Source organism: Gobio gobio (assembly GCF_949357685.1).
Source record: "Gobio gobio genome assembly, chromosome: 13".
NCBI lineage: Eukaryota > Metazoa > Chordata > Actinopteri > Cypriniformes > Gobionidae > Gobio > Gobio gobio.
Genome location: NC_137106.1, coordinates 23,488,085 through 23,514,070, shown reverse-complemented (window position 1 = coordinate 23,514,070; position 25,986 = coordinate 23,488,085). Strand labels below are relative to the sequence as shown.

The 25,986-nt window shown below is 37.9% G+C and overlaps 1 protein-coding gene across 5 annotated transcripts in view; it reads left to right on the top strand.

Annotated features, from left to right (window-relative positions):
• The first annotated feature begins 2,272 nt into the window (after positions 1 to 2,272).
• Positions 2,273 to 25,986, top strand: part of hhat (hedgehog acyltransferase) — an 82,277-nt gene continuing 58,563 nt past the window's right edge. For 4 of the 5 annotated variants that reach the window (XM_079832993.1, XM_079832991.1, XM_079832990.1 and 1 more), the window contains exons 1-8: positions 2,282 to 2,333; positions 2,859 to 2,984; positions 7,059 to 7,126; positions 7,310 to 7,423; positions 7,511 to 7,705; positions 14,544 to 14,789; positions 14,874 to 15,036; positions 23,122 to 23,272. In XM_079832993.1, coding sequence (XP_079689119.1) covers positions 2,870 to 2,984; positions 7,059 to 7,126; positions 7,310 to 7,423; positions 7,511 to 7,705; positions 14,544 to 14,789; positions 14,874 to 15,036; positions 23,122 to 23,272 — 1,052 coding nt within the window. In that variant the 5' untranslated portion in view covers positions 2,282 to 2,333; positions 2,859 to 2,869. Of the gene's footprint in view, positions 2,334 to 2,858; positions 2,985 to 7,058; positions 7,127 to 7,309; positions 7,424 to 7,510; positions 7,706 to 14,543; positions 14,790 to 14,873; positions 15,037 to 23,121; positions 23,273 to 25,986 lie in introns of all 5 variants that reach the window. The other variant, XM_079832989.1, reaches the window with a different exon arrangement.

Sequence of the window (25,986 nt, the reverse complement as noted above, 5' to 3'; positions counted from 1 at the left end):
GTTTGGGAGTTTTGAATGTTGCGTAATATTGGATTGTACGGTCGTCATGTAGGCTACTCACACAACCCGAAACGAATGATTTCAGCCGCTTAAACATGTTTTGTTTTCAACGCAGCCACATATTTGTATATTATCACATTATAATGTCTTTATTATATCACATGGTAAAGTCTTATATTTATAATAACGTTTGCTTCTATCGGTTTCACTTCTCGGTTTATAAAACGGTACCATAAATGCAACCAATACGTTGAACTTGAGCCTCTAAACGTTGTAACGTGACTCAACTACCCCAAAGACTTGCTGCCCCCTAGTGAAATATTTACAGAGGGGCAATCAACAGACGGACGGATGAACGGATGGATGGACGGACGGACGGACGGACGGAGAGCTAGTATCTGGTTTTCGCCTTTCCTACAGATGTGTATATTGTATATTTATTTTCTTTCTCTGCAAGTTATGTTCTAAAAAAGATCTATTCCTGCAGTTTGCACCATGGACACCATCGCACCCATACAACTTAAAGTCACTGTCCTTGAGCCTCTTCACAATGTGGCAGAGAGAGAGAGAGAGAGAGAGAGAGAGACAGAGAGAGAGAGAGAGAGAGAGAGAGAGAGAGAGAGAGAGAGAGAGAGAGAGAGAGAGAGAGAGAAACTCTCTAGTCTAGAGCTACAGTTAGGCTACTCATTCAGATGGACTTGATTGACTTATTTACTGTGCTACATGTGACATATCTGTATATACAGTATAGCCTATATGTTTGTTTGTTTTATTTTTAATTATTTATATTATATAATATGTTAATGCTTGGCACACATGCTAATAAAGCTAATTTGAATTTTAGAGAGAGTGTGTGTTTAACAAAACCTTTATTTGTACACTTTTACTTCACATTTTTAAACAATATAACCATTACTACATTTGTATTTGTATAAAACAAAATTATAATCACGCCACTTCATGTGTACACAAATCAAATAGAGTGAGAGTGGGTGCTTATGTGGTAGGCTATTTATAGTAGGGCTGTCAAAAGATTAATCGCGATTAATCGCATCCAAAATAAAAGTTTGTGTTTACATAATATATGTGTGTGTACTCTGTTAATTATTATTTATATATAAATACACACACATTCATGTATATATTTAAGAAATATTTGCTTGTATATACTGTATATACATTTATATAATCTATAATATATATAAATATAAATGTTTTATATATAAAAATAATATTTTTTTCTTAAATATATACATGCATGTGTGTGTATTTATATATGAATAATAATTAACAGAGTACACACACATATATTATGTAAACACAAACTTTTATTTTGGATGCGATTCATCTTTTGACAGCCCTAATTTATAGGTTTCCTTTTTCACATGTAAAGAATTATATTAATATGCTGTGGGCGTATTTTGTTTACAATTTGTTCATAGCATGCTAACATTTTATGAACGAGTTAGCATAGCATGTACTGAGCCATTGTTCATTCAAGCCAGAACCTTCCAGTAATGAGAAGTGAGGATATTTGTGATTATTTTTGTAGTTACATTTGACCGTAATCTGCAGTAAAATGGTCTGGCAAAAAATAATTAAGGCACTCATGTTTATTATTATTATTATTATTATTATTATTATTATTATTATTATTATTACTAACAAAAGACAGTATATTACAAAAATATAGAATACAAGACATACATGTAACAAACGCTAGGGGGAGGGCTTAATTTAGAGATCTACACAAAGACATTGAAAATGTTTCAAAATTTTAACTGCTTTTAGCTTCATAGAAAATTGGATTGATTCAATATAATGCTGCATTTCTTCCTTGAATGATATAAAACAGGGGGGGGTGGGGGGGGGGGGGGGGGGGGTTAGAGGGAAATTTACATTTGTGAAAATAGAATTTTGCCATTAAAATAATAAAATGTATTATATAGACCTGAGTGCGCTTTATAGTTCTCCAAAAATCAAAATAATATATGTTTCCAAAACAGGCACTCATGGGTTTTTAATGTTTTTAATTTATTTAATTGTTTTTTTTTTGACAACATTATATAAACAAAGAAGGAGTCAGAAGAGACAAATAAACAAAAAAAGTTACAAGACAGGGGTAATAAGAATAGATCACATCAAAGGAAAATATTAAAAGACTTACATATTTGAATGGCACTCATGGGGTTAAAGCAAAGCCGTACCCAGATATTACGTAGTAGTTAGATTAGCCAATCCGGATCCAGGGACGTGACAAAATCTCGGAAGCATTGGGCGGAGCTTCACGGCAGCGTTTAGCGGGCGCGAGTTTTTTTCTGTTTGTTGTTTATGTGAGTAACTGAAACGTTTATGCTAATATTATAGTGCAGGAATTGTTGCGAAACTTGCGATATGATGATGTAGTGGGGTAGCTTGTGTAAAGAAACCGTTTAATTGTTTAAAGTCGTGAATGACTGTTTGTCATACATCTTTGTGCACTCTATATCCTAATTAAACTATTGAAAATGATTTCCTTTGTAACAGACCATAAGCTCCTGTTATTTTGGGGTTCCTTGATATATAATCGAGGAATTCATTGTGGTATGGAGATAATGTAGTTTATAAAACGTATTTCTTTTTATCTTATTACTTTTGCGGTGAATGACATCTTTTAGACATTAATAATCCGTAAATTTGACTATGCTGGATTGTTGTTTATTAAAACCCTTATGTCTTATCATCCTAAAATGCTGTTTAAACTTATTTTTAAATCCAATTTGGTTAACTTATTCTGCTTTATTTTGAAAATCATGAAATCAAAAACTCCCTTTGTAGTGACAACTTACCAAATCACAGTGAATTTTCCTAACCTGTAGGTTCAGTTTTCATGACACCAAAATGGGAGCTGGCATCTCTACCTCGATGGGAGATGATGGCCTACTGGATCCTCTCATTCTCCTCTCATCTCTATTCTTTCTACCAGCTGCACAGGTTTTCTAAAGGTGAGTTGCTTTTCAGTCCCAAAACAAAACACAAACCCCCAGGTTACAAGAGAAAATATCAAAAACTCTCAATAGTACAGGGGAACACGGATTCAAATCACAAACTATATGTAATAAACAAATCCAAGAATTTAACAAGATTCATAATGCAAAACTACTATTTTAGACATAAAAAAAATTATAATATTCTTATTAAAGGACTATTATATACCTGTTGAATCATTTAGTTGGATGAATTTATCCAGAATGAATATAAAATACATTTTGGCTGCATTTTAGTGCACACATGGACTTTATTTTATGATATTTCCGTTTGAAAAGGGCTGCTGTGTGTATGTGCACACTTGCATGCATGTGTGTGTGAAGTGCTCGATCCTGTCGTGTTAACTGCTGACTCTAAGGGCTCTGAAAAGGTTGTGCTGTCATTTTGAGAGATGACGGAATCTCAGGTCAGCAAAAGGCAACACACAGCACCCATCTCTTTCAACCAAAACATGCCAGTCAAAAAAGTACAAAAATAAAGCTTCAAAATAGGGCCTTTCCTCCTGCCAAAAAAACCAAAACACTGCATAAATAATAACAATAGGTGAATCCTGATGATACATTTAAAGAGAAGTATTGTAGCCATCAGAAAACAGCATTATAAAGGACCCCATCTAGATGAGTTTAGGCTCATGTCCATATCGTATTCATAGTAGTAATAGTAATCTTTCACTAATCAGAAAACATTCACAATTTGTGAATAATAAATTGAAGGAAATGAGTTTGTCAGTGTTAAGTACTGACAGGCTTTACATCTCAAATATTGCATTTTGTGTCTTATTGCTTGGCCAGGTCTAATTTCTTCATCTTAAAGACACTTTAGGCACTATATAAAAAGTACATCTAAAAATATATATCTAATATAAAAAATATATATCTCCAGATCAGTGTCACTTGATCTGTATTAGACTTCTTTCTACAGTCTTTGTGTCTCAACACAGTTCGACCACTAGATGGCACTGTGCTCTAACTTCTGTTTCTATGTACACTTTCTTTTCTGGAAAGAAGTGTGTGTGTGTGTTTATGACCGTGTGGATAGATCTTTGCCTGCCAGTGCACCCTGCAGGAAAACCGTCTGTCGAGGTGACAAGAGGTCCATCCTGAGAAACTGGATGAAGAAAGAGGTGTAGGGAGAGAGAGAGAGGGATGGACAGAGAGGGGCGGGGTGGAGACAACAATACCAAACTGACACTGCATTGCAGGGGAGAAAGAAGAGAGTTCATGCATGTGTGCAGAGAATATTCAAGAGATCTTAGCCTTCATCGAAATGTATCCATGGGGCTCTTATCCATGAAATGAAAGTGGATAGGGCTGTCAAGTTAACTTTCATTGTAATAGTAAAAGTTGTGCTAAACTTTCAGAAAATAAATGAAAACCAAACAGGTTTAGAATGACATGAGTGTGAGTGAATGATGAGATAATATTCATTTTTGGGTGAACAATCTCATTGAAACAGAGAAGTTGTGCATCGAAACCCCCATCCTATAGTGTCCGTAAGATGACATTTAAGTGGATGTTGAATATGTTGATGTTCTCAACCAAGGGGCTGTCATTTTAACTCGATTTTAATAATGAATATACATTTGTTTAGTTTTGCCAAGCTAAAATATTAGTGGAGTAGAAACTGAGTAAAATAATAATAATAAATTCTTGTCCTTAATCCTTATCCAGCAAATCATGAACAACAGGAGAAGTTATGGGGCCTTGTACGTATATGGCCTGTCACAAAATACCCACACTTGCGATCTTGGCTACTTGTGAGCGCGTGCTTGCTACAGGAAGTATGCAAGAGTGTCTCAGGTCTTAAAGTCCTCATGAAATCAAAATCGATCTTATTTAATTTGTTAGCCCACATTACAGGTCTTAGGGTGAACAACTAATCCGTGCAAGTTAATACACAGAAAAAAATAGTTTGCCGCGGTAATCTTTAATCAAAATCTGAAAAGTAACTTCCGGTCTTGAATGGCGTTCCCTTTCCGATGACGACTGTGTGACGGCTTGGGTTTGAATACCCTTAACAACTCCCCTCCATCCGTTAGTCTGCTATGAGCGCGAGATGGAGAGGAGGAGCGCTGAAGTAAAACCCTGCCCTCTATTCAATATTCCGTTTCACTTGGAAATACGTCACAGCACTGAAATAAAGTCAGTTGCAACTTCCGGTTTACTGGGACTTTAAAAATGCCAAAGCTCAATGCCATTAAGTTAACACACATTAAACCCACACCTTAAGCCTAGTCCCAGACTAAAATACATGTTTGAGCTGTTTTAACTGAAAGCTACTTGCACTGATATACACTATATGCCAAACGTTTTGGGACTCCTGTCTGAACATGAACTTTAAGGACATCTCATTCTTAATAGGTGAGGTAGGGTGTAATAGGAAGTTGCCCACCCTTTGCAGCTATAACAGCTTCAACTCTTCTGGGAAGGCTTTCCACAAGGTTTAGGAGTGTCTTTATGGGAATTTTTGACCATTCCTCGAGAAGGCCAGGCTTGCAGTCTCCGCTCTTATTCATCCCAAAGGAGTTCTATTGGGTTGAGGTCAGGACTCTGTGCAGACCAGTCAAGTTCCTCCACACCAAACTTGCTCATCCATGTCTTTATGGACCTTGCTTTGTGCACTGGTGCACAGTCATGTTTAACAGGAAGGAGCCATCCCCAAACTGTTCCCACAAAGTTGGGAGCATGAAATTGTCCAAAATGTCTTGGTATGCTGAAGCATTTCATTGGAACTAAGGGCAAGCCCAACCCCTGAAAACAACACCACACCATAACCCCCCCCCCCCCCCCCCCCCAACTTTACACTTGGCACAATGCAGTCAGGCAAGTACCGTTCTCAACTGCCAAACCCAGATTCATCCATCGGATTGCCAGACAGAGAAGCGTGATTCGTCACTCCAGAGAACACGTCTCCACTGCTCCTAGAGTCCAGTGGTGGCGTGCTTTACAGCACTGCATCCGATGCTTTGCATTGCACTTGATGTAAGGCTTGCATGCAGCTGCTCAGCCATGGAAACCCATTCCATGAAGCTCTCTACACACTGTTCTTGAGCTAATCTGAAGGCCACACAAAGTTTGGAGGTCCGTAGCTATTGACTCTGCAGAAAGTTGGTGACTTCTGCGCACTGTGCGCCTCAGCATGCGCTGACCCCGTGCTGTGATTTTTACGAGGCCTACCACTTCGTGGCTGAGTTACTGTTGTTCCCAATTGCTTCCACTTTATTATAATACCACTAACAGTTGACCGTGGAATATTTAGTAGTGAGGAAATTAATGATTTGGAGGGGTGTCCCAATACTTTTGGCAATATAATGTATCTTAAAAAATGTCAGTGCCATTGTTTTGTCTCAAGATGCACACCGGTAGTGGTTTTTTTAGGCCTTTTTATAAAATGTCCTAATTTAACTAAAGCCCAATCCTGGATTAATCTACGCCCTGTCTGTGAAACTAGGCCATAATTCAGTTGTAAAACATAAAGTGTTGGACATTTAATTGGCGTAAAGATGAGTGGATGTTGTACAATATTCGCAACTGCTTTTTATCACTTAATTAGAAGCACTGCAATTACTAAACTGTGTCATCTGTTACATAGGGACTACTGAACAGACATTTAGGACTTTATTTTAAAATGCAAAGTATTGAAAACCAAAATAAAACTCTCTAAACACTTGTTTTTTTACAGCACTATAACTGTGTCCCATCGGGTAATCATATAAGTTCTACTCACACACACACTTGCAGTCTTCATGCCCAATTGAACACTCCAAATACAGGAAATGCATAATGTAAGTAGACATGTGGTTAAGTGCAAGACCGCAAATGTGGGTATTTGGATAGACCCATTGTGCGTTCTAGTTCACAATAACTAGATGTTTGGAATACCTTGCCAGGTGTAATTCATCAAGGTGTAAGCTAAACTTGGCCAGCAAACCTCAATTCTGATTCTAGTTGACCAAAATAGCCCTGTATATAGGCTTCGTATTCCTCCAGAATAGTGTGCGAGAAATGTGTTTTCCTGTGTGTGATTGACAGAGCATGAGGTCAGTCTGGACCGAGAGGTGCAGCTGCAGAGAGGATTCCTTATATGGGGATTCAAGAAGGTAAGAGAACACATGGTAATTATAATCGTGACTTTAATCAGGATGGCACATTTGGCTGATGCACCCCACCAAGGCCAATTTCCTGTTTCCTGCTCAATCATTCAAGTTCCTTTTATACAGACAAACAAAACACACACACACTCTAAGTGTATATACTGTATATACTGAATGTGTGTTTTTTAGGACCCTACTGATTTTGAATGGAGTTTTTGGAATGAGTGGGCGTGGCGGTCTCTTCTGTGGTCTCTGATTGGCCATGCTGTGGTGTCCAGACTGGCAGCCTATTATCTGCCTCAGGTAATTTTGATCCAGAGAAGATGAATTTGAACAAGTCATCAAATGTTTGCATGCTTCATCATCTTTCCTTGTGCACTCGTGTTACAGTTCCGACTTGCAGTCTTTGCAGTGTATGGCTTGCTCTCTGCGAGCTGGCTTCTCGGTGTGTGGGGCATGACTGTTTTGATGCTGCATCTAAGCATCTCATTGGTGGTTGCTCAGCTACGTAGCCCCGCCCTCTCATGGTTTTGCTCCCTCCTGCTGCTCTCCACGCTCAATGTCGGTGCCCTCCAGGATTTACAGGTGTGTGTGAATTTCTGTGCGCCTGTAATTGCTGTAATCCGTGTATGTGAGGCACTAAAGTTTCTACTCCTCTGAGGAGAAGCAGCATAAAAGTGTCCAATTTAAAGGTTGTTCACTCAAAAATGACCTGATGTTCTAACCTAAAAATGTCCTCATTTACTCACTTTCATTTTGCTCCAAGTCCATATGGCTTTCTCTATTCCCCTCTTGGAACACAAAATGAGAGATGTGAATGATGTGCTGGTTGCTTTTTTCCATGCAATTACCATGAATGATGGCTAGATCTTTCAGGCTTCAAAAAGGATGCAAAACCACCATTAAAATAATAGTGTAAAATGATAAAATCGTTCGCCATACTTCACATACATGAGGGAAGTAGCAATGCCTCACTTGAATAAATTGTTCTTGTCAAATCTTTTCAGTTTGTTGATTCCAGTGTTATTTTAGTATTTTATTTGTATACTATTATAGTATACATTTTTTGAATTAAAGTTTTTCCATTTTTTCCAAGTTTTTTCATTTTGTTATGGGCTCTTGTCATTTTTCTGATCTTTTTTTTATTATTTCTATTTAGCTTTAATTTATTTGTATTTCAGTTTTTATTTGTAGTATTTCATAAACATGCCAAAGCAACACTTAATTTAGAATTTTTTTTTAAATAATTTTTTTCAATATTTATATTTGATTTAATTTCACCTTTATTTCAAATAATGAAAATATTTTTTTTTTACAGATTTGAGCAAAACTTTTGCGATAATGTTTCCATTAACCAATGTTATGTGACTAAAACATTTTTTTTTCCTCTCACGATAAGTCATTCCAAAAACCATGGCAACGGATGTTAGTAGTTTTAAGTATATCACAGCCACCACACTAGGCCACTAGCCATTATTTCTAATCGAAGGAGACATAGGTGTGTTATCCAAGCATTAATGGCAAGGAAAACACCTTATACTTGGGAGTGGCCACGTATGAGTTGTTTCTGGGTGTTTCTCCCTCGTATCTACTTTGAGGTCTTGACAAATTGTGGCATTTCTTTGTTGTTTAGAATCCGGTATTCCCGTAATTTATTTATTCTCATTTAGAGTTTAATAAAGAACTCCTCATCTTCTGTCCAAACATTCTGTGCCCTCTTTAACACTTATGGACGTTTTTGTCTTTTTTCAGTATAGTTTTTTTGATAATTTTTCCTGTGTTAATGCCAACTGCATACATTGACACAGGTGTGTATTTTTAGTTTACCTCCATTTCCTTTAATAAATCCATTTTGCACTAGGTACACAAAATAGTTCCTCTTAGGATCTTTTGGACAAAAATGTCCCAATTGAAACCCATTAAGACTGCAAGTTTCAATCCCAGGGCCATTTAACTATAAAATGACGCTATATTTGTTAATAGGCTTTCATTCTGTATGCAAGGCTTCAAAATTAAAAAGTTGACAAATTTTTACCAGATATTTTACCTTTTTTTTTTTTTCAGGTTTGGCCTGTAAAGCAAATACTGGCTTTATTCCTGTTTTCTGCTTCTGCATATTATAAAGCCAATTAGATAAATTATGCAGCTATAACTGCGTGGGTGTGTTGGTATGGATGTCAGAGTGTGGTTTGTATGTGTGTAGTAAAAACATTTCAGTGTGCGTTTGGTGCTTGTAATGTTTGAGAGTGAAGATCTCTACTGTAAATCACAAATCCGACTGTGTGTCCCAGTGGAGCTTTGCTGGCATCTAATGGGGAAAATTTGGCACTGTGCCCAAACAAAATTTGACTGAAATCAAATTTTTTTTGAGATATCAATCTCAAATTTGGAACACAACTAGATTTATGGCTCTTTTAGAATTTAGCAGTTTTAGAATTCAACGTGTTTCATAATATATATAAACTCAAACTTTTTTTTTTGGTTTCACTTTTTACTTCAACAATAATCTGCCAAGGGTCTTCTTTAAAATGAGACCAAAATGAAGTCTGTGCTCCCAAGATTACATTTTTAATGAACGTTTTAATTTGATCCCATGTTGATTTTGTAAGTTTGCCCACTTATAAAGAAATGAAGGGTCTACAATTTTTATGGTAGGTTTATTTTATTGAATGGAGACAAATCCAGAAAAAAGGAGGTATTTTGGTCCACTCCTCTTTACAGATACTCTCTAAATCATTAAGGTTTCTTAATGTGCTTCTTCTTGAGCCACTTCTTTGTTGTCTTGGCTGTAAGTTTTGGGTCATGCTGGAAGACCAATCAACGACCCATCTTCAGTGTTCTGGCTGAGGGAAGTAGGTTCTCGTCCAAGATTTTACGATACATGGCCTGTCCATCAGCCTATCCATTGGCCCCCTCAATGCGGTGAAGTCATTCTGTACCCTTAGCAGAGAAACAGCCCCAAAGCATAATGTTTCCACCTCTGTGCTTGACTGTAGGGATGGCGTTCTTGGGCTCATGGTTGGCATTTCTCTCTCCCTAACATGCATGTTCACTGGCAAACTTCAGATGGTGCCTTCTAGAGCTTAGGGACCTTGCGGGTGCTACAGGATTTCAATCCATTGATGTGTAGTGTGTTACCAATCGTTTGCTTGGTGACTGTGGTCCTAACTGCCTTGAGATCATTAACAAGCTCTTCCCATGTAATTCTGGGCTGATCCCTCTTTCCATAATCATCCTTACCCCATGAGGTGAGATCTTGCATGGAGCTCCAGACTGAGGGTGATTATTGGTTATTTTGTATTTCTCCCATTTACGAATATTCGCACCAACAGTTGTCCCCTCTTCACCAATCTTCTTGCTGATGGCCCATTCCAGCCTTGTGCCCAATGTTCTTTGACAGCTCTTTGGTCTTGCCTATGGTGGTGGAGAGGTTGGAATGGAAGATGCAGATTATGTGGGCAGTTATCCTTTATACACATAATGAGCTAACATTAGGAGTACTTTCTTAAAGTGACAGGACTAATCTGGGTTCCACATGGGCACATAACCAATATATGGGAGGCAGAATTCTTGCTGGTTGGTAGGGGATTAAATACTTATTTCACTCAATCAAATGCTAATCAATTTATAACCTTTATATAATGTGTATTTTCTGGATTTTTTTAATTAATATTCTGTCTCTATCCATTAAAATAACCCTACTATAAAAAATATAGACCCTTAATTTCTTTGTAAGTTACAAAATCAGCAGGGGATCAAATAGTTATTTCCCCCCACTGTATGTGTTGGTCGGTTTCTGACGCAAATCTATCGCAGAAGACTATAGAGACTATAGAAGAATATATAGCAGTCATATTGAGCACTTTTATGGTGCTTGTCCTTTTTTGAACATTAAAAAAAAACCTAAAAGTCCCCATTCATTGTAATTGCATGGAATGGTGTGACCAGCACAGTCTTCAAAATTTCTTATTTTGTGTTCCATGATAATGACAGAATTATTAATTTTGGTTAAACTACCTGTATCCCTTTTAAATCTTTCTATATTGATTAGGTGGAGGTGTGAGGGATTTGTCCGGTTCAGGATCAGGTCGAGCAGAATCTGTGCTGTCTGTTTGTTCTCTTCACACAAACACAGTGATACATACACTTTCAAACAGACTCTCAAGCAAATATTCAAAGTCAAAACATTTTCATGCACATCAGTGCATGTGTATTTCCTTTCTTCTCCCACAATAGATGTTACAACAGTACAACAAAAAAAAAGTCAGCTGGCTTCCAGAAGGTCCTGTTTGTTTCTTTATCTGCCTAGCTTGACACAGTGAATGATTGATTGACAGCTGTCATTAGATAACCGACTGAAGGGGAAAGCAATGAGATCAACAAGCTCGTGCAGATAGAGGGGAGAAAAGAGGGAATAGTGACACATGAGTTTCTCCTTGATTAATTGTGACACAAGCCTAAAGCTTCTCTTCTTCAGTAAACCTTAATTTACGTAATTATTATTTATTACTCAGCAGCATTTATTAACGTACCCATCCAAAGAACAAACTACTGTAATTCAATCTATTGTGATCTTTAATCTCTTTTAATTATCTTTTTTTCAGTATATCTCTATTTACCTCAGTTACTTATGAGCTGTGAAAAGCCCCCAGGAAAACAGCAATACCCATGCAGCTACCACAGAGACTGCCATAATGACATACAAAGAAAAACAGCATCAGCCAGTGACTAATTTCAGAACGCTGCCCTGTCATTTAGTGTAATTTAGAGGTGGTTATAGCTTTATTTTTGAGTGGCGATAATGAGTTTTTGAAAATGGCTGCTGCTGTGTCTGCTGGCTGTGTGCCAGCTGTCATCTTCTGAGCATGCCCAGTAGATCATATTAGTTTAGTTTCTCCGCAGAGGATCAGTGGATGCTGGCCTGAGGTGGAGTAATCTAGAAAAATGGACCTGTGTTTCACAGTGGTTGTTAATCACTTATATAGAACAGAAGCCTACTTAAAGGATAGTCCACCCAAGAATGAAAATTCTATATTGCAGCAGCTGAGTATAGTGTTAAAATGATAGTTCACCAAACAAATGATAATTCTGTCATCATCGTTCCAAACCGATTTGACTGACTTCTGTGGAACACAAAAGAAGATATTTTGGTAGCTAAACAGTATTGGTTTATTGTATGGACCGAAAATACAGCTGGGAACCGGTTACCAGCATTCTTCAAAATATCTTAGTTTCTGCAGAAAAAAGTCATACAGGTTTAGAACGACACAAGGGTAAGTAAATGAGGACACATTTTTCATTTTTGGGTAAACAATCCCCAAGTCATCTATGTAGCCTACTAATCAGTCGCTGTAATATTGTTGTGGAGCTGTAATTGCCCTCTTTACGACATACAAAGGTGGACACGTTTGGCCACTTAAAGGGTTAGTTCACCCAAAAATGAAAATTCTGTCATTAATTACTTACCCTCATGTCGTTCGACACCCGTAAGACCGCCGTTCGTCTTCGGAACACAAATGAAGATATTTTAGTTGAAATCTGATGGCTCTGAAAGGCCTCCATTGGCACAATGCACGGTTCACTCTCAAGACCCTTAAAAGGTACTAAAGACGTCGTTACAAAGTCCATCTCACTACAGTGGTTCTAAAATAACTTTATGAATCGGCGAGAATAGTTTTTGTGCGCAAAAAACCCTAAATAACGACTTATATAGTGATGCCGATTTCAAAACACGGCCTCATGAAGCTTCGAAGCGTTATGAATCAGTGAGTCGAATGAGCAGTTTGGATCGCCAAATTTCAGCAGTTTGGCGGTTTGACACGCGATCCGAATCATGATTCGGCTCACTGATTCATAACGCTTCGAAGCTTCGTGAGGCCGTGTTTTGAAATCGTCATCACTATGTAAGTCGTTATTTAGGGTTTTTTTGCGCAACTAACCCTTTTTTTGGGTGAACTAACCCTTTAAGTAGCACTGAATGCATTGGATACAACATACCAAACTAGTCGAAGTCAGTTATATCAGAGCAATATCAGCTGGACATGTTCCATTAACATTGGATAACCAGTCTAACTAGGCTATTTTTTTTGTCTTTGTTTTGAAGAATACATCTATTGTTTAAGAGTTTCAAACCTAACAAACTGTGAGGCTGTTATATTTCTTCAAAATAAAAAAGTGTCCTTTCAGTCTCCCCGGTGGATCTAAACAGAATTGGAAAAATAATGCAGAAGCCCACAGAGGCCATAAAATAAGTTGTGATCCTCAATAAACTTTATTTTTGGGGCTTTGGCAGAGTTAGTAGAGGGTGACGAGGAAGTTAATGGGCAAATGGGAACTTTGTTTTTTCTGCTAGCCTGTGCTTTCTCTCTGCCATTTTCGTCTGCTGTGAATTTTGTATATTCGGGTCCTGCTTCACCAGTTCTGATAAGATTGTGTCCTCCTTGTGTAGGATAAATTAAATCCGGACATGCTACATCCCCCATGTTTGCTTTTTCCAATTGTGTTGCTTCACTGTCATTCACAACTCCTTTCCAGTGGCCTTGTGGAATAGTAAAGTATCCATTGTATTTGCATTTCAGAATCTCTCCGGGTACTTTTCGCTTACTTTTTAAATAACACTATGAATTTGGACATGCTACTTATTTCACAAACTGTTTTTCACTTGCTATGGTGTAGGGAATGAGGTGTGTTCAGATGCAGGAATAGTCTTCTTGCTGCTACCACAGATCCGTTTTCATCCAATGGCAACAATTTACTAATAATACTCTTAATTCATTTACATTTATTCATTTAGCAGACGCTTTTATCCAAAGCGACTTACAAATGAGGAGAACAATAGAAGCAATCAAACCAACAATAGAGCAACACTATGCAAGTGCCGTGACCAATCCCAGTTAGTCCAGCACAGTACACATAGCAAGTTATTTTTTTAAATAGATATATAGAATAGTAATGGGTCAGGTGTTGCTGAAAAGATGCGTCTTTAGCCGTTTCTTGAAAATGGCTAAAGATTCAGCAGGTCATTCCACTAGCGTGGTATTTAGTTATACTTTTGGTTTAGAGTAGGGAGACTCATTTCCTTAGTTGGATTATTTTCTTCACAGTTACTGGGCTCCCCATCTCTCTCTTTTTTTGTAGTAAATTCTGTTAAATAAATGATTTTTATAAAGCAAGCTGCCGTTGTCCATCTTTTATGTTACGTGTCCCTCTCATCCTAGTCAGTACAACGGGGACTGTAACAAACAGTCATGGTAAAGAAATGTGAAAATGATTTTGTGCCTTTTTGGGATGGCACCACAAAGCGCCGTTCACTTGCAGGCCCTGAAAATTAATACTTTTCATTTATTGTCCTGTAGCCACTGATTTTTAGCTTCCTGTTTGGTTCATTTACATGTTTTCCCCCTCTTTTTGTATCTCTCTATAGCGTGGCTGGTGCACTTCTGAGGACCAGTACTACCTCTTGCTCTTCAGTACGGCTGTTTGTAGTTTGCGCTGCATTAGCTTTAGTTTGGAGCTGTGCTGGCACCCCCTGCAGAACCACTGCTCCTCTTTAGAGCATAAAGGACTAAAGACTGTAATTTCTCAGTTCTACAAGCTCACTGCCTACTGCTTCTATCATCCTCTTTTCTACAATGGACCCATCATGACCTACAAGGACTTCAGCGAACAGGTAGAAGAAAATGAGGTTCATAAAAGGGTGCAGAGTCTGTTCTTTATCCAAATGTACTGTAAATGTCTTTCTCTTTCTCTGCAGATAGAGAGGCCGGTGTGTAAATTGTCTGTGGTGTATGTGTTAAGTGGGATACTGCGCGTGTTTGTCTGGTGGTGTTTAGCAGAATTTATGATCCACTTCATGTACATGCACGCCATCCAGAGCAACGAAACCTACTTGGAGATGCTGCCGCACTGGGCATTGGGTAAGTCTGTGGCTGTATGTGAATTCTTGTACTTTCATAGTATACTGAATTCAATGAAGAATGCAAGTCTTTTAGGGATGCAAGTGTGAAGTGTAATACACACTTAACTATTATACAGAAATGCTTCATTCCTAATGTTGGCATTGTCCTTTTTTAAAGGTTTTTTTTGTTTGTTGACCTAATGTGCTAATAGCGACCATAAACAGTATTTTCTCTTAAATAAGTACGCTTGCATTCAAAAGTTTTGGGTTGGTAAGATATATTAGGCCTGGTTTCACAAACAGGGCTTAGATTAAGCCAGGATTAGGTCTCAATTCAATCAGGGCATTTATCCCTCTGGTGCTCTTCGGTCATTTCTAACCGGAAAATTTTCTGTTTTGAAATTCTAAAAATCACTGCTTCATAGGAATGATATGAAATTTGGTGACTTTTCTAGCGTTAGGTATGTAAACACAAAAAAAATTGGGGTCATGATTCGAGCATGCTAATTGGTCATAAAAAAAAGTAGCGTTCATTGTCTTCGGTCATAAATGACCGACCATAGGAAATTAATGGGAAATCGGCAAAAACACAAAAATTCTCCGAATATTTGTGTGTACAATCTTCAAATCGGCCACGATGCTGAAAAAAAGTACACAACAGTAAAGGGGTGACACTCTAAAACATCAAGAGTGTGATATTGACACATGCTAAGTGGTCATAAAAAAATACTCCCACTTGTGCTCTTCGGTCAAAAATGAAAAAAAAGAGGGCGCTAATCTGCCTTCAAAATTTTTTTATTTTGAAGGCCGAGTCTCTATTTTAACCTGAAATACTGCAATAATAAAAAAAATTGTATATTTTCAATGGCAAAAATATCTGAGACGAGAGAATTATGCATTTTATTTCTGGAAAAAATCCTCAGATGACGCAAATATCGTAATATGTTTTTTGGTTTTGGTGGTCAGAGGCTATAAATTACAGCCAGTAGAAGGAGCTAGTTCCACATGTTTTCAACCCACCCATAGGGGTGGGATCTCACTCACAGAATGCAAATGCGTTAATGCGCACGGCCGCTGCCGCTCGGCTCAGGCATTCATAACGGAGCAAAATGAGTGTTTCAACTTTTCAATTAATTCCACTAAAAAAGTTAAGCTTCCAAAGGCATGATCTTATAATGCGCCAGACTGGACACGCGTCGTGAATGATTGGCGTGGCAAAAATCATACAAAGAGATGTAACCAGTAGCCGTGGCTTTGGGAGTGGCCTCGTAGGGCAGCAAAGCAAGTGCATTCTGGGAGTGGCTGTCTTTCATCCACATGAGACAAAAATAAATGTTCTGTCTTTTCTTGGTCTAGAAGGCACCAAATTCAAAAATAATTTCACATTTCTACTGCATAAATGACAGTTTAAATACACATTCATCTTCCCAGCGCTGAAGTACCCTTTTAATACTGCTCAAACAACTGCTGTATTTTGAGCATAAGTCCTATTGCTCACCATATTTATTGTATTAACAATACAGTAAAAACACTGATTTTGTGAAATATTACAATTTTAAAATGTATGTTTTTTTTTGCAGTGATGAAAAAGCAGATTTTTTTACTCCATTTTTTACTCTTTTACTCCAGTCATCAGTGTCACATGATTCTTCAGAAATCATTCTTGCTTCATGCTTATTTGCTGCTCAAGAAATATTTCTAATTATTATCAGTGTTGAAAACGGTTATTATAATAACCTAATATTTTTGTGGGAAGGTATGATACATTTTTTCAGGATTTTCTGATAAATAGAAAGTTCGAAAGAACAGCATGTACTTGAAATATAACTCATTTTAAAGGTATGGTAAACACTGTTTGCTATACTGGTTGAAAGTCGCTTCACATCCTGATAGCAATCAATAATAGAAAGGGCTAAATATTGAAACCTGGTCCCACTTAATATTAGGTGTCTTTAACTACTATGTACTAACATTTAAACTAATCATTTGATACAATGCACTTATTGTGCACATGCATGTTTTCATATTTAAAAAAAATACCTGCATGGAATTACAGCTGTAATTAATTTCTGTAATCACATCAATAATTACATTGTTGATCCTTCCCTTACACCTTAACCCACCCTTAATCCTACCCATACCACCAAAACTGTCCCTAACCTTACCCATATCTCGCCTCATTATCAGTGTTTTGCAATATAATATGAACACAATTAGTATATCGTACTTACTTTTGATGCAAGTACATAGAAGTTACATCAAAGCTGTACATCATAGCTGTAATTAATTTCTGTAATGACATAAAAAATTACACTGTTGACCCTTCCCTTACACCTTAACCCACACTTAAACCTAAAAACAGTGTTTTGCAATATAACATGATGTAAGTACATATTAGTTAAAGACACCTATTATAAAGTGTGTGACCCATATAACTTCTGTGGAAGTCTCAGGACCACAAAAAAATGTTCATCCAATCATTATCCATTATTATTATTGCAGTGTCTTGTGCTATGACAGACTCCTTCTCTCGTCTCGTGACGCTTTGCAGACTCTGCTGTGTCCATTCATGTGTTTTGAAGGTGGCGTGGCTTTGGAGACGCTCTGAAGGGAGGGCGGGATCTTATATCTTATCTTTGAAAGGCCTCTCTGAAATTACCTACCCTACCTCTAACATTTTCAGCTTCTTTACTGTCACTTTTGACAGATTTAATGTGTCCTTGCAGAACAAAAGAATTTCCTTAGGGAAAGTTTTTTATTTCTGACACAATGTTTGAACGGTTTCTTGGTAACTGCTGCTCTTAAGGTCCTTGCACACGGAGTCTGAAATTTCTGCGCTTTAAAATATAAATACGACCTCGTCAATCCAGGGCCGTAACCACCATAGACCCCCCCCCCCAATAATTAGAAATGGCCAAATTGCCAAAATTTTTAAATTTTTTTAAATTCTTGCACTGCTCTGCTGCACTTCATTATGCAGCTGTTAGACCACTTAGGCAAACCAGACTAAAATGTAACTTAAACCTTTTTGTCATCCTAACAACAACATACATGTTTTAAGTTTTAGGTTTAAGTTACATTTTAGTCTGGTTTGCCTAAGTGGTCTAACAGTGCTCATCAATGTCGAAATGACTGAGATGGCCAATCAAATCAAAGTAGGCGGGGTTTACGTTCTCTTTTGGCTCGTGCACAGTCTTCACAGAGACGAGCGCATCAATCTATAGTTTAATGCCGTTGCGGAGAGAGACTATTCTTTCCGGTTCAATCACAAAGCAAAATGCATACAAACGCATCTCTGCTCTTAATATACAATCATTGATGAACATCTTTGATTTATTGAAGAAGAAGAAAAAAAATTATACGAGGGCAGATTATAACCTGAAACCTTTGACACTGTTTACAAAAGTTCTACCACCAGACCACTAGGTTGCTAATTCAAATGTTAACAGCAGATCTATGAATTTATTCAATAATGTGAAGAATCTCGGGACTAATAATATATTTGACGCAAATTAATGCAAATATTGGGCCTCATTTATGAAACTTTCCCAAATATATATGAGCAGATTCTGAGTAATTTGCGCGTAAAATGGACATTTACGAAAACTCTCCTCCAGATTCACAAACGCTTCGTATACTATGGATTTGGAAGTTAAACGTGTGTATATTCATGAATTCCAAACGTTTGTAAATAGGACGCGCGTGCACGCTCATTTATAATTAGCATAATCCCCGCCCATGAGTTACAACTGCAAATGATGTGTCCATCTGTGGAATCTTCTGGACTTCTTTCTCAGGTTTGGCTCCAGTATATTGCATAAATGCTAAAGAGACTAATTGGCCATATGCCTAGCAATAAAAATTTAATTATCATGTGTCCATCAAAGCATTTTAGCCAGCTAAAAATGCCTGCTGCTCTTCTGAAAACGACCAGCTGGTGGCACTTGAAAGCGCTTTGCAAGGGCAGCGTTTTTCCATCTGAGATACTTTGATTGCTATGAATATGATACAGAATATCCATGGCAGTAATGTGTTACTAGTTTCTCATTTTGAAGAATATTGCAGTACGAAAAATGCAGTATTAACTTCTCCATTATTGTTGTTCAGTCGGTGTACAACTGGTTGATTTGTCTGTGTAATTTTTGTCCCGCCTCTCCTCCACTGTGATTCGACGGCCGGGTAAAAAGTGACAGTGACGAGCGCTATTACCCAACGTTGAACAGTAAAAAAAAAAATATATATATATTATTATGGTACATAGTGCATCAAAATGCAATGTCGTCAGTTTGCCTAAATTAAAACACAGAACGTTCAAATGTTTTACGCACCATTTACACGTGGTAGGGAGCAGGTGTAAATTTATTTCGTACCAACTAACATTTTGAAAATACGAAAATTTGGGTGAATCTGAAACATTTACGTCACAGCGGCTTTACGAACGATTTACCCACAAATTTGTTCTGCTCGTGTTTCATGAATGAGGCCCATTGTTTGCAAATAGTCCCAAAAGGATTATTTCCCAATTAGAATTAGACCTAGAATTTCGTTCCCTGTTCTGTTTCTTTATGCTTTATACAAATAAAAATCCGTAGCAAGCATTTTCAGAAGGGTTTTGACAATTCAGGGCCACCGGATGATGAATTTCAAAAAATTTCAGACTCAGTGTGCAAAGACCTTTACACTTGAAAATAGAAACCATTTTCAAATTTGACGGCTCTTTGACACCTATTGTCTTATAGCAGGGGTGTCCAATCCTGCTCCCAGAAAGCCATTGTCCTGCAAAGGTTTGTTCCAACCCCTGTCAAACACACCTGAACCAGCTAATCAAGGACTGCATCTAAAAACCTAGGCAGCTGACTTGTTGCCTCGGTGTGTTCTCAGACAATGACTTGTAAGTCAGCATTTGCACACAAAGGTACTTCACAAAACTGATTTCGGACAGACTTCTGAGGCAGCGTAACAGTTAAATGATCTACAGCAAAATAGCACAAGCTTTGGTGGTAACTAAGCAAATATTTGATTACTACCCGGGCTTGACATTAGGGCTGCACGATATTGGAAAAAAATTACATTGCGATATTTTTTCACCAACGATATATATTGCGATATTGAGAGCCATCAATCCAGGCTAAAGTCAATAATTACCATTCCATGATATTAATAATTTCACTAATAAGCAAGCTTCATTACAAGTGACAAAAAGGTCACTTAATATTTTATTCCAAAATTAGAACATCTCTATAAACACAAAAGCAGAACGCATTTTTAAATAAAACAGCAGCTTTACACCAACTGGTCACACTTTTCACTGGTCACAATTTTGCTGTTTGGAAATTACATTTTATATGATTAAAGTTGACTTTGGCATGCTGAAATTACTTGATTGTGAGTAATTTTACTTGATTTAACTTTCAAATGCAGAGTGACCACCCAAATCAAGACTACATTGTATATCAGCTGAGCAAAGGCTAATATGAGAAATTTAATATGATTATTTAGTTATAGTTATTTTTGTTTTTGGCTATATAAAAGAACAAATAAGCAAATTAGCAAATTACAAAAACAATAGTACAATAGTACATTTAAAAATATTATAAATATTTTCAGATACAGTAGGTTTATTTAATATGTAAACATGTGTTTAACATCTGTAGTTGTTTGATTAACATTAATGACAGACATGTATTTAATTGGGCTGCTGAATGCATGGACGTAGTATTCTGACATATCTAGTTATTACCCACCTGTTTACCTACACTTAAGCCATAACGACTGTGTTCATGTGAGATACTCCACACGATGGACATTTTGACATCTGTGTGCGCGTGTATTTGACTATTCAGGCGCAAGGAGAACTGATCGCGCGTGCGACAGAGTGCTTCTGTTGTGTGTCATTCAGCGAGATTCTGCCTACCCGCCTTCACTAACTGCAAGTTATTTGCAATAAGACGGTCTTGGCATTTCATTTGGCTGTGAAATCTACCCGCATTTGGCGGGCTGGCGGGTGTTAATGTCAAGCCCGGATTACTACAGTAGTAATTTCTCGCTACAAATAACATCAGAAGTGGAAAATGTTGGTCAAAAACTGATCAGCAACCGGAACTTTCAGATGCCGTCTTTCTTTTTCTTGCTCAACTGTCACCGAATAGAACGCATAGGATTGTGGGATATCAAAGGCAGTGAAGGATACATCTATGCTGCCTTCGATCAGATGAAGGTATCTCAGGAGGCAGGAAGTGAAGCTAGCTTTGGATTCGGACGTGCTTTGATGCCTTCCTACCTTGAAATGTGTCCTCCGAAGGCAGCATTTTCCAGTTTTCGGACGCAGCCAAGGTCTTACTAGGCATACTAGAAAGTTCCAGGCAGGGTGAGGCAAGTTGGAGCTAAACTCTGCAGGACATTCAAAGGGTTTCAAAGCGTACTTTTTCAACATACTGCTGTCTGCATAGTGAGTAGTAGGGAAATATGCATATTTGAGTTTCTAAGCAAATTCTACAGTTTGTATCCAAATTGTCTATTTGGTATAACTGGTGTTATTTTGGGTGTTAAATGGTTTATTATATTATCGTGCACAGATGTTCACATTGAAACACACACACACACACACACACACACACACACACACACACACACACACACACACACACACACACACACACACACACACACACACACACACACACACACACACACACACACACACACACACACACGTAGTGTTTTCATCTTTTATGGGGACTTTCCATAGGCGTAATGGTTTTTATACCGTACATACCGTATATTCTATCCCCCTACACTGCCCCTGCCCCTAAACCTAACCCTCACAGGAGACATTCTGCAATTTTACATTTTCAAAAAACATCACTTAGTCTGATTTATAAGATGTTTTCCTCATGGGGACCTAAAAATGTCCCCACAAGGATGAGGATTTCGGATATTGCTATCTTTGTGGGGACATTTTGTCCCCATAACGTGATGATTACCAGTCCACACACACACACACACACACACACACACACACACACACACACACACACACACACACACACATGTTGGGTTTTCATCTTTTATGGGGACTTTCCATAGGCGTAATGGTTTTTATACCGTACATACCGTATATTCTATCCCCCTACACTGCCCCTGCCCCTAAACCTAACCCTCACAGGAGACATTCTGCAATTTTACATTTTCAAAAAACATCACTTAGTCTGATTTATAAGATGTTTTCCTCATGGGGACCTAAAAATGTCCCCACAAGGATGAGGATTTCGGATATTGCTATCTTTGTGGGGACATTTTGTCCCCATAACGTGATGATTACCAGTCCACACACACACACACACACACACACACACACACACACACACACACACACACACACACACACACACACACACACACACACACACACACACACACACACACACACACACACACACACACACACACACACACACACACACACACACACACACACACACACAGAGTTTTAGCCTTGTGTGTGTAATCCCCTGTGCAGCATCTTGATTCTGCACTTGCTGTCTATTGATCTGTGGAAGTTGCTGATTTGTGCTGCCTGAACTTTGATTTAAAAACACAGACTCTGCAAGAGAGAGCGTCGTATAGACGGTCTGTGCAGCAGCACACTGGAACATCGAGTCATTATCGCCACTTTGTACCTGTGTTTTGTTCAGAAAGGGCTTGCAGAGATTCTGTCTTTTTTTTTTTTTTGCAAGCTTTTAGCCCTGTACCAGTGGGATATGGGAAAAAAGATAGATGCTGTTCTCAGTTTCCGCTGACATACTGAGAGAGAAAGGCAAACGGAGAGATGACTACAGAGGATGAGGGTGATAGAACTAAATTATAAAACAGTTCAGAATAAAACTGAAATCTGATATAAATCATAAAATCTGTGGTTCTCCTCAACCAGAATGGGATGAAGGGCTGAAATGAGCTTCACATACACTGCATGGCCAAAAGTATGTACACACCTGATGTGGCTGAACAGCCCCGTCATTTTTAAAGGGCGAATGTCTGTGTGAGATCAAGCACATGGTCGCTTTGCTGTTTCATGTCATGTAACCGCTCTCTTTTTCACCTGCAGGTGGTTTGGCTCTCGCGTTGGTGCAGTTTTTTTACATAAAGTATCTGGTGTTGTTTGGAGCGGTGTCTCTGCTCGTCAGGTTGGACGGACTGGAGCCGCCCACGTTACCACGGTGTGTCAGCATCATGTACAGCTTTACCGGGATGTGGAGGTAAATATACACACTTCTGTGTTCTGTCAAACTTCAAAAGCTCTGACCTTTGACTTCTAAGGCACCGTGTCCTATAGCTGGAATGATTTTGAGGTGGTTCAATTGTCATCTGCAGTACATCTGTGAAACAGCAGGAGGCAGAGCAGAGCTGCATTTGCTTAAATTGGTTTAAGCCGTGATATGATTGGAACAGGTTTAAGACTCACTTACACCATCTAGAAGCACATTACAGGAGCATAACATGATTCATGCTTTCTGTTTAATGTCACAAACATCTTACCTCAAACGTATGGGAGTGAGTGTTTGGTTTATCTGATGGAGTTGAGCACTCTGACGTCTCGTGAGATGATGTAGAACAGGCTCATACATGCAGGCTTCCTCCCAGACGATTGGATTTTGCCCTAAAAGCTTGAAGGTACACAGCATTTCAACTTGAATAGTCTGGAGTGGTCTCCTAGGCAACACCATTCTGGAAACAGCAGACTTTTTTTTTTGTACATTTTTTTTAAAACTTGGAAGATTACTGCTAATTTATGGCCTTCTGTTTGCTTACCTTCATAAATCCATAGTACCTAAAAAGGACTAGGGATGTACCATGGCCTTGTGGACATTGTACAATGGACATAAGCATGATGGTAATAACATGGTACATTCTTAGATGTACCTCCATGTAAATGCCAAGGTATATACATTTAGTAATTAGTATATCAATACAATAATTGTTAAAGGAATGTTCATTTCTCACACACAGAAATAAATGCAATTATTGGTAACAATTTATTTTAGTGTCCTTGTTACATATGTTACATGTACTTACTTAATTACATGCAACTAACCATAAACCCTAATTCTACCATAACCCTATAGTAAGTACATGTAGTTAATTAATATTACTCAGTACTTAAATATATAATTACACTGTAACAATGACATCTTAAATTAAAGTGTAACCAAATTATTATTTTTATAAAACTATTGTATTTTTATTCTACAATAACTATTGGATTAAAAATAAAGCAGAACATTAGTACTGTGAAGTATTATTACAATTAATTTTTTTTCTTATTTTAATATATTTTCAAATGTAATTAGGGCCAGAGCACCGATGGTGTGTGGACCCTATTGTAATTGCTCAGCCTATTATTATTATTATTCTCCGAAATGAATCGCATTTTTGAGGGCCTAAACATGCTCAAAGATAAATGATACTTTGCACATGTGTCAGAATTGGTGAAAATTTACATCCGATATGGGTTTCAGAATTAGGCGTAGCAAAATGGCTCAATAGCGCCACCTACAAAATTTTAATTAAGCGCTGTTCGAGCTATGTTTCACATACCAGTAGGACATTCGGTAGACACATGTTAAAGCCCAATACCTACACAAAAGGGTGCAAAATCTGAAAACCCAACAGGAAGTGAGATATTTTGAATTTTCTCTGCAAAATGTTTGCAGTTTTTGCCATTTCTAGGCATTGTACTTTAACAAACTCCTCCTAGAGATTTAATCAGATCAACATCATATTTGCACAGTCTAATCTAAAGGCCTTAGCGATGTTATATAATTGCGAATATCTTGAGTTTTCCCTGAAGGGCGTGTCTGGCGGCCTCACAAAGTTCGATGTTTCGCCATGAAACAGAAAGCTGTTGTAACTCGGGCATACACGATCCGATCTGCCCCAAACTTCACATGTTTTATTAGAGTCCTGGCCTGAAGACTTCTACATGCCAATATTTAGTTACAGTCATAGTGCCACCTGTGGGCAACAGGAAATGCCATGTTTTACACTGTAATTAACTCCTCATTGAGATTTAACCAGAACATCATGATGTTTGGTCAGTCTAATCTTAAGGCCTTGGTGATGTTAAATTGTGAAGATCTTGAGTTTTCCCTGAAGGGCGTGTCCGTGGCGGCCTGACAAAGTCTGATGTTACGCCATGACACAGGAAGCTGTTGTAAGTCAGGCATACAATGTCCGATCTGCCCCAAATTTCACATGTTTGATAGAGTCCTATCCTGAAGACATCTACATAACAATATTCAGTTAGCAAGAAATGGCATGCTTTACATTGTAATTCACTCCCAGAAACTCATTTAAATATGCCATGAAGTACCAAAAATGCCCGAAACACATTAAATCATGCAACACTTGGCCAAGTGCTAATGTATGCGATTTAAAGGGATAGTTCACCCAAAAATGAAAATTAGCCCATAATTTACTCACCCTCAAGTCATCCGAGGTGTATATGACATTATTCTTTCAGACTTTCAGAGTTATATTACAAAAGTCCAGGCTAATCCAAGCATTAGAATTTGATTTATAGTTGCTCTGTTTTTGAAGTCCATAAAAAGTGCATCTGTCCGTCAAATAACGTGCTCCACGCGGCTCTGGGGTGTTAATGAAGGCCTTCTGAAGCGAATCGACGCGTTTGTGTAAGAAAAATATCCATATTTAAAAAGTCGGCCAAAAGTTTACTTTATAAAGTTTTAAATATGGATATTTTTCTTACACAAACGCATCGATTCGCTTCAGAAGGCCTTTATTAAAACCCCAGAGCCGCGTGGAGCATGTTATTTGATGGACAGATGCACTTTTTATGGAGTTCAAAAACAGAGCAACTATAAATCCAATTCTAATGCTTGGATTAGCCTGGACTTTTGTAATATAACTCCGATTTTATTCGTCTGAAAGAAGAATGTCATATACTATACAC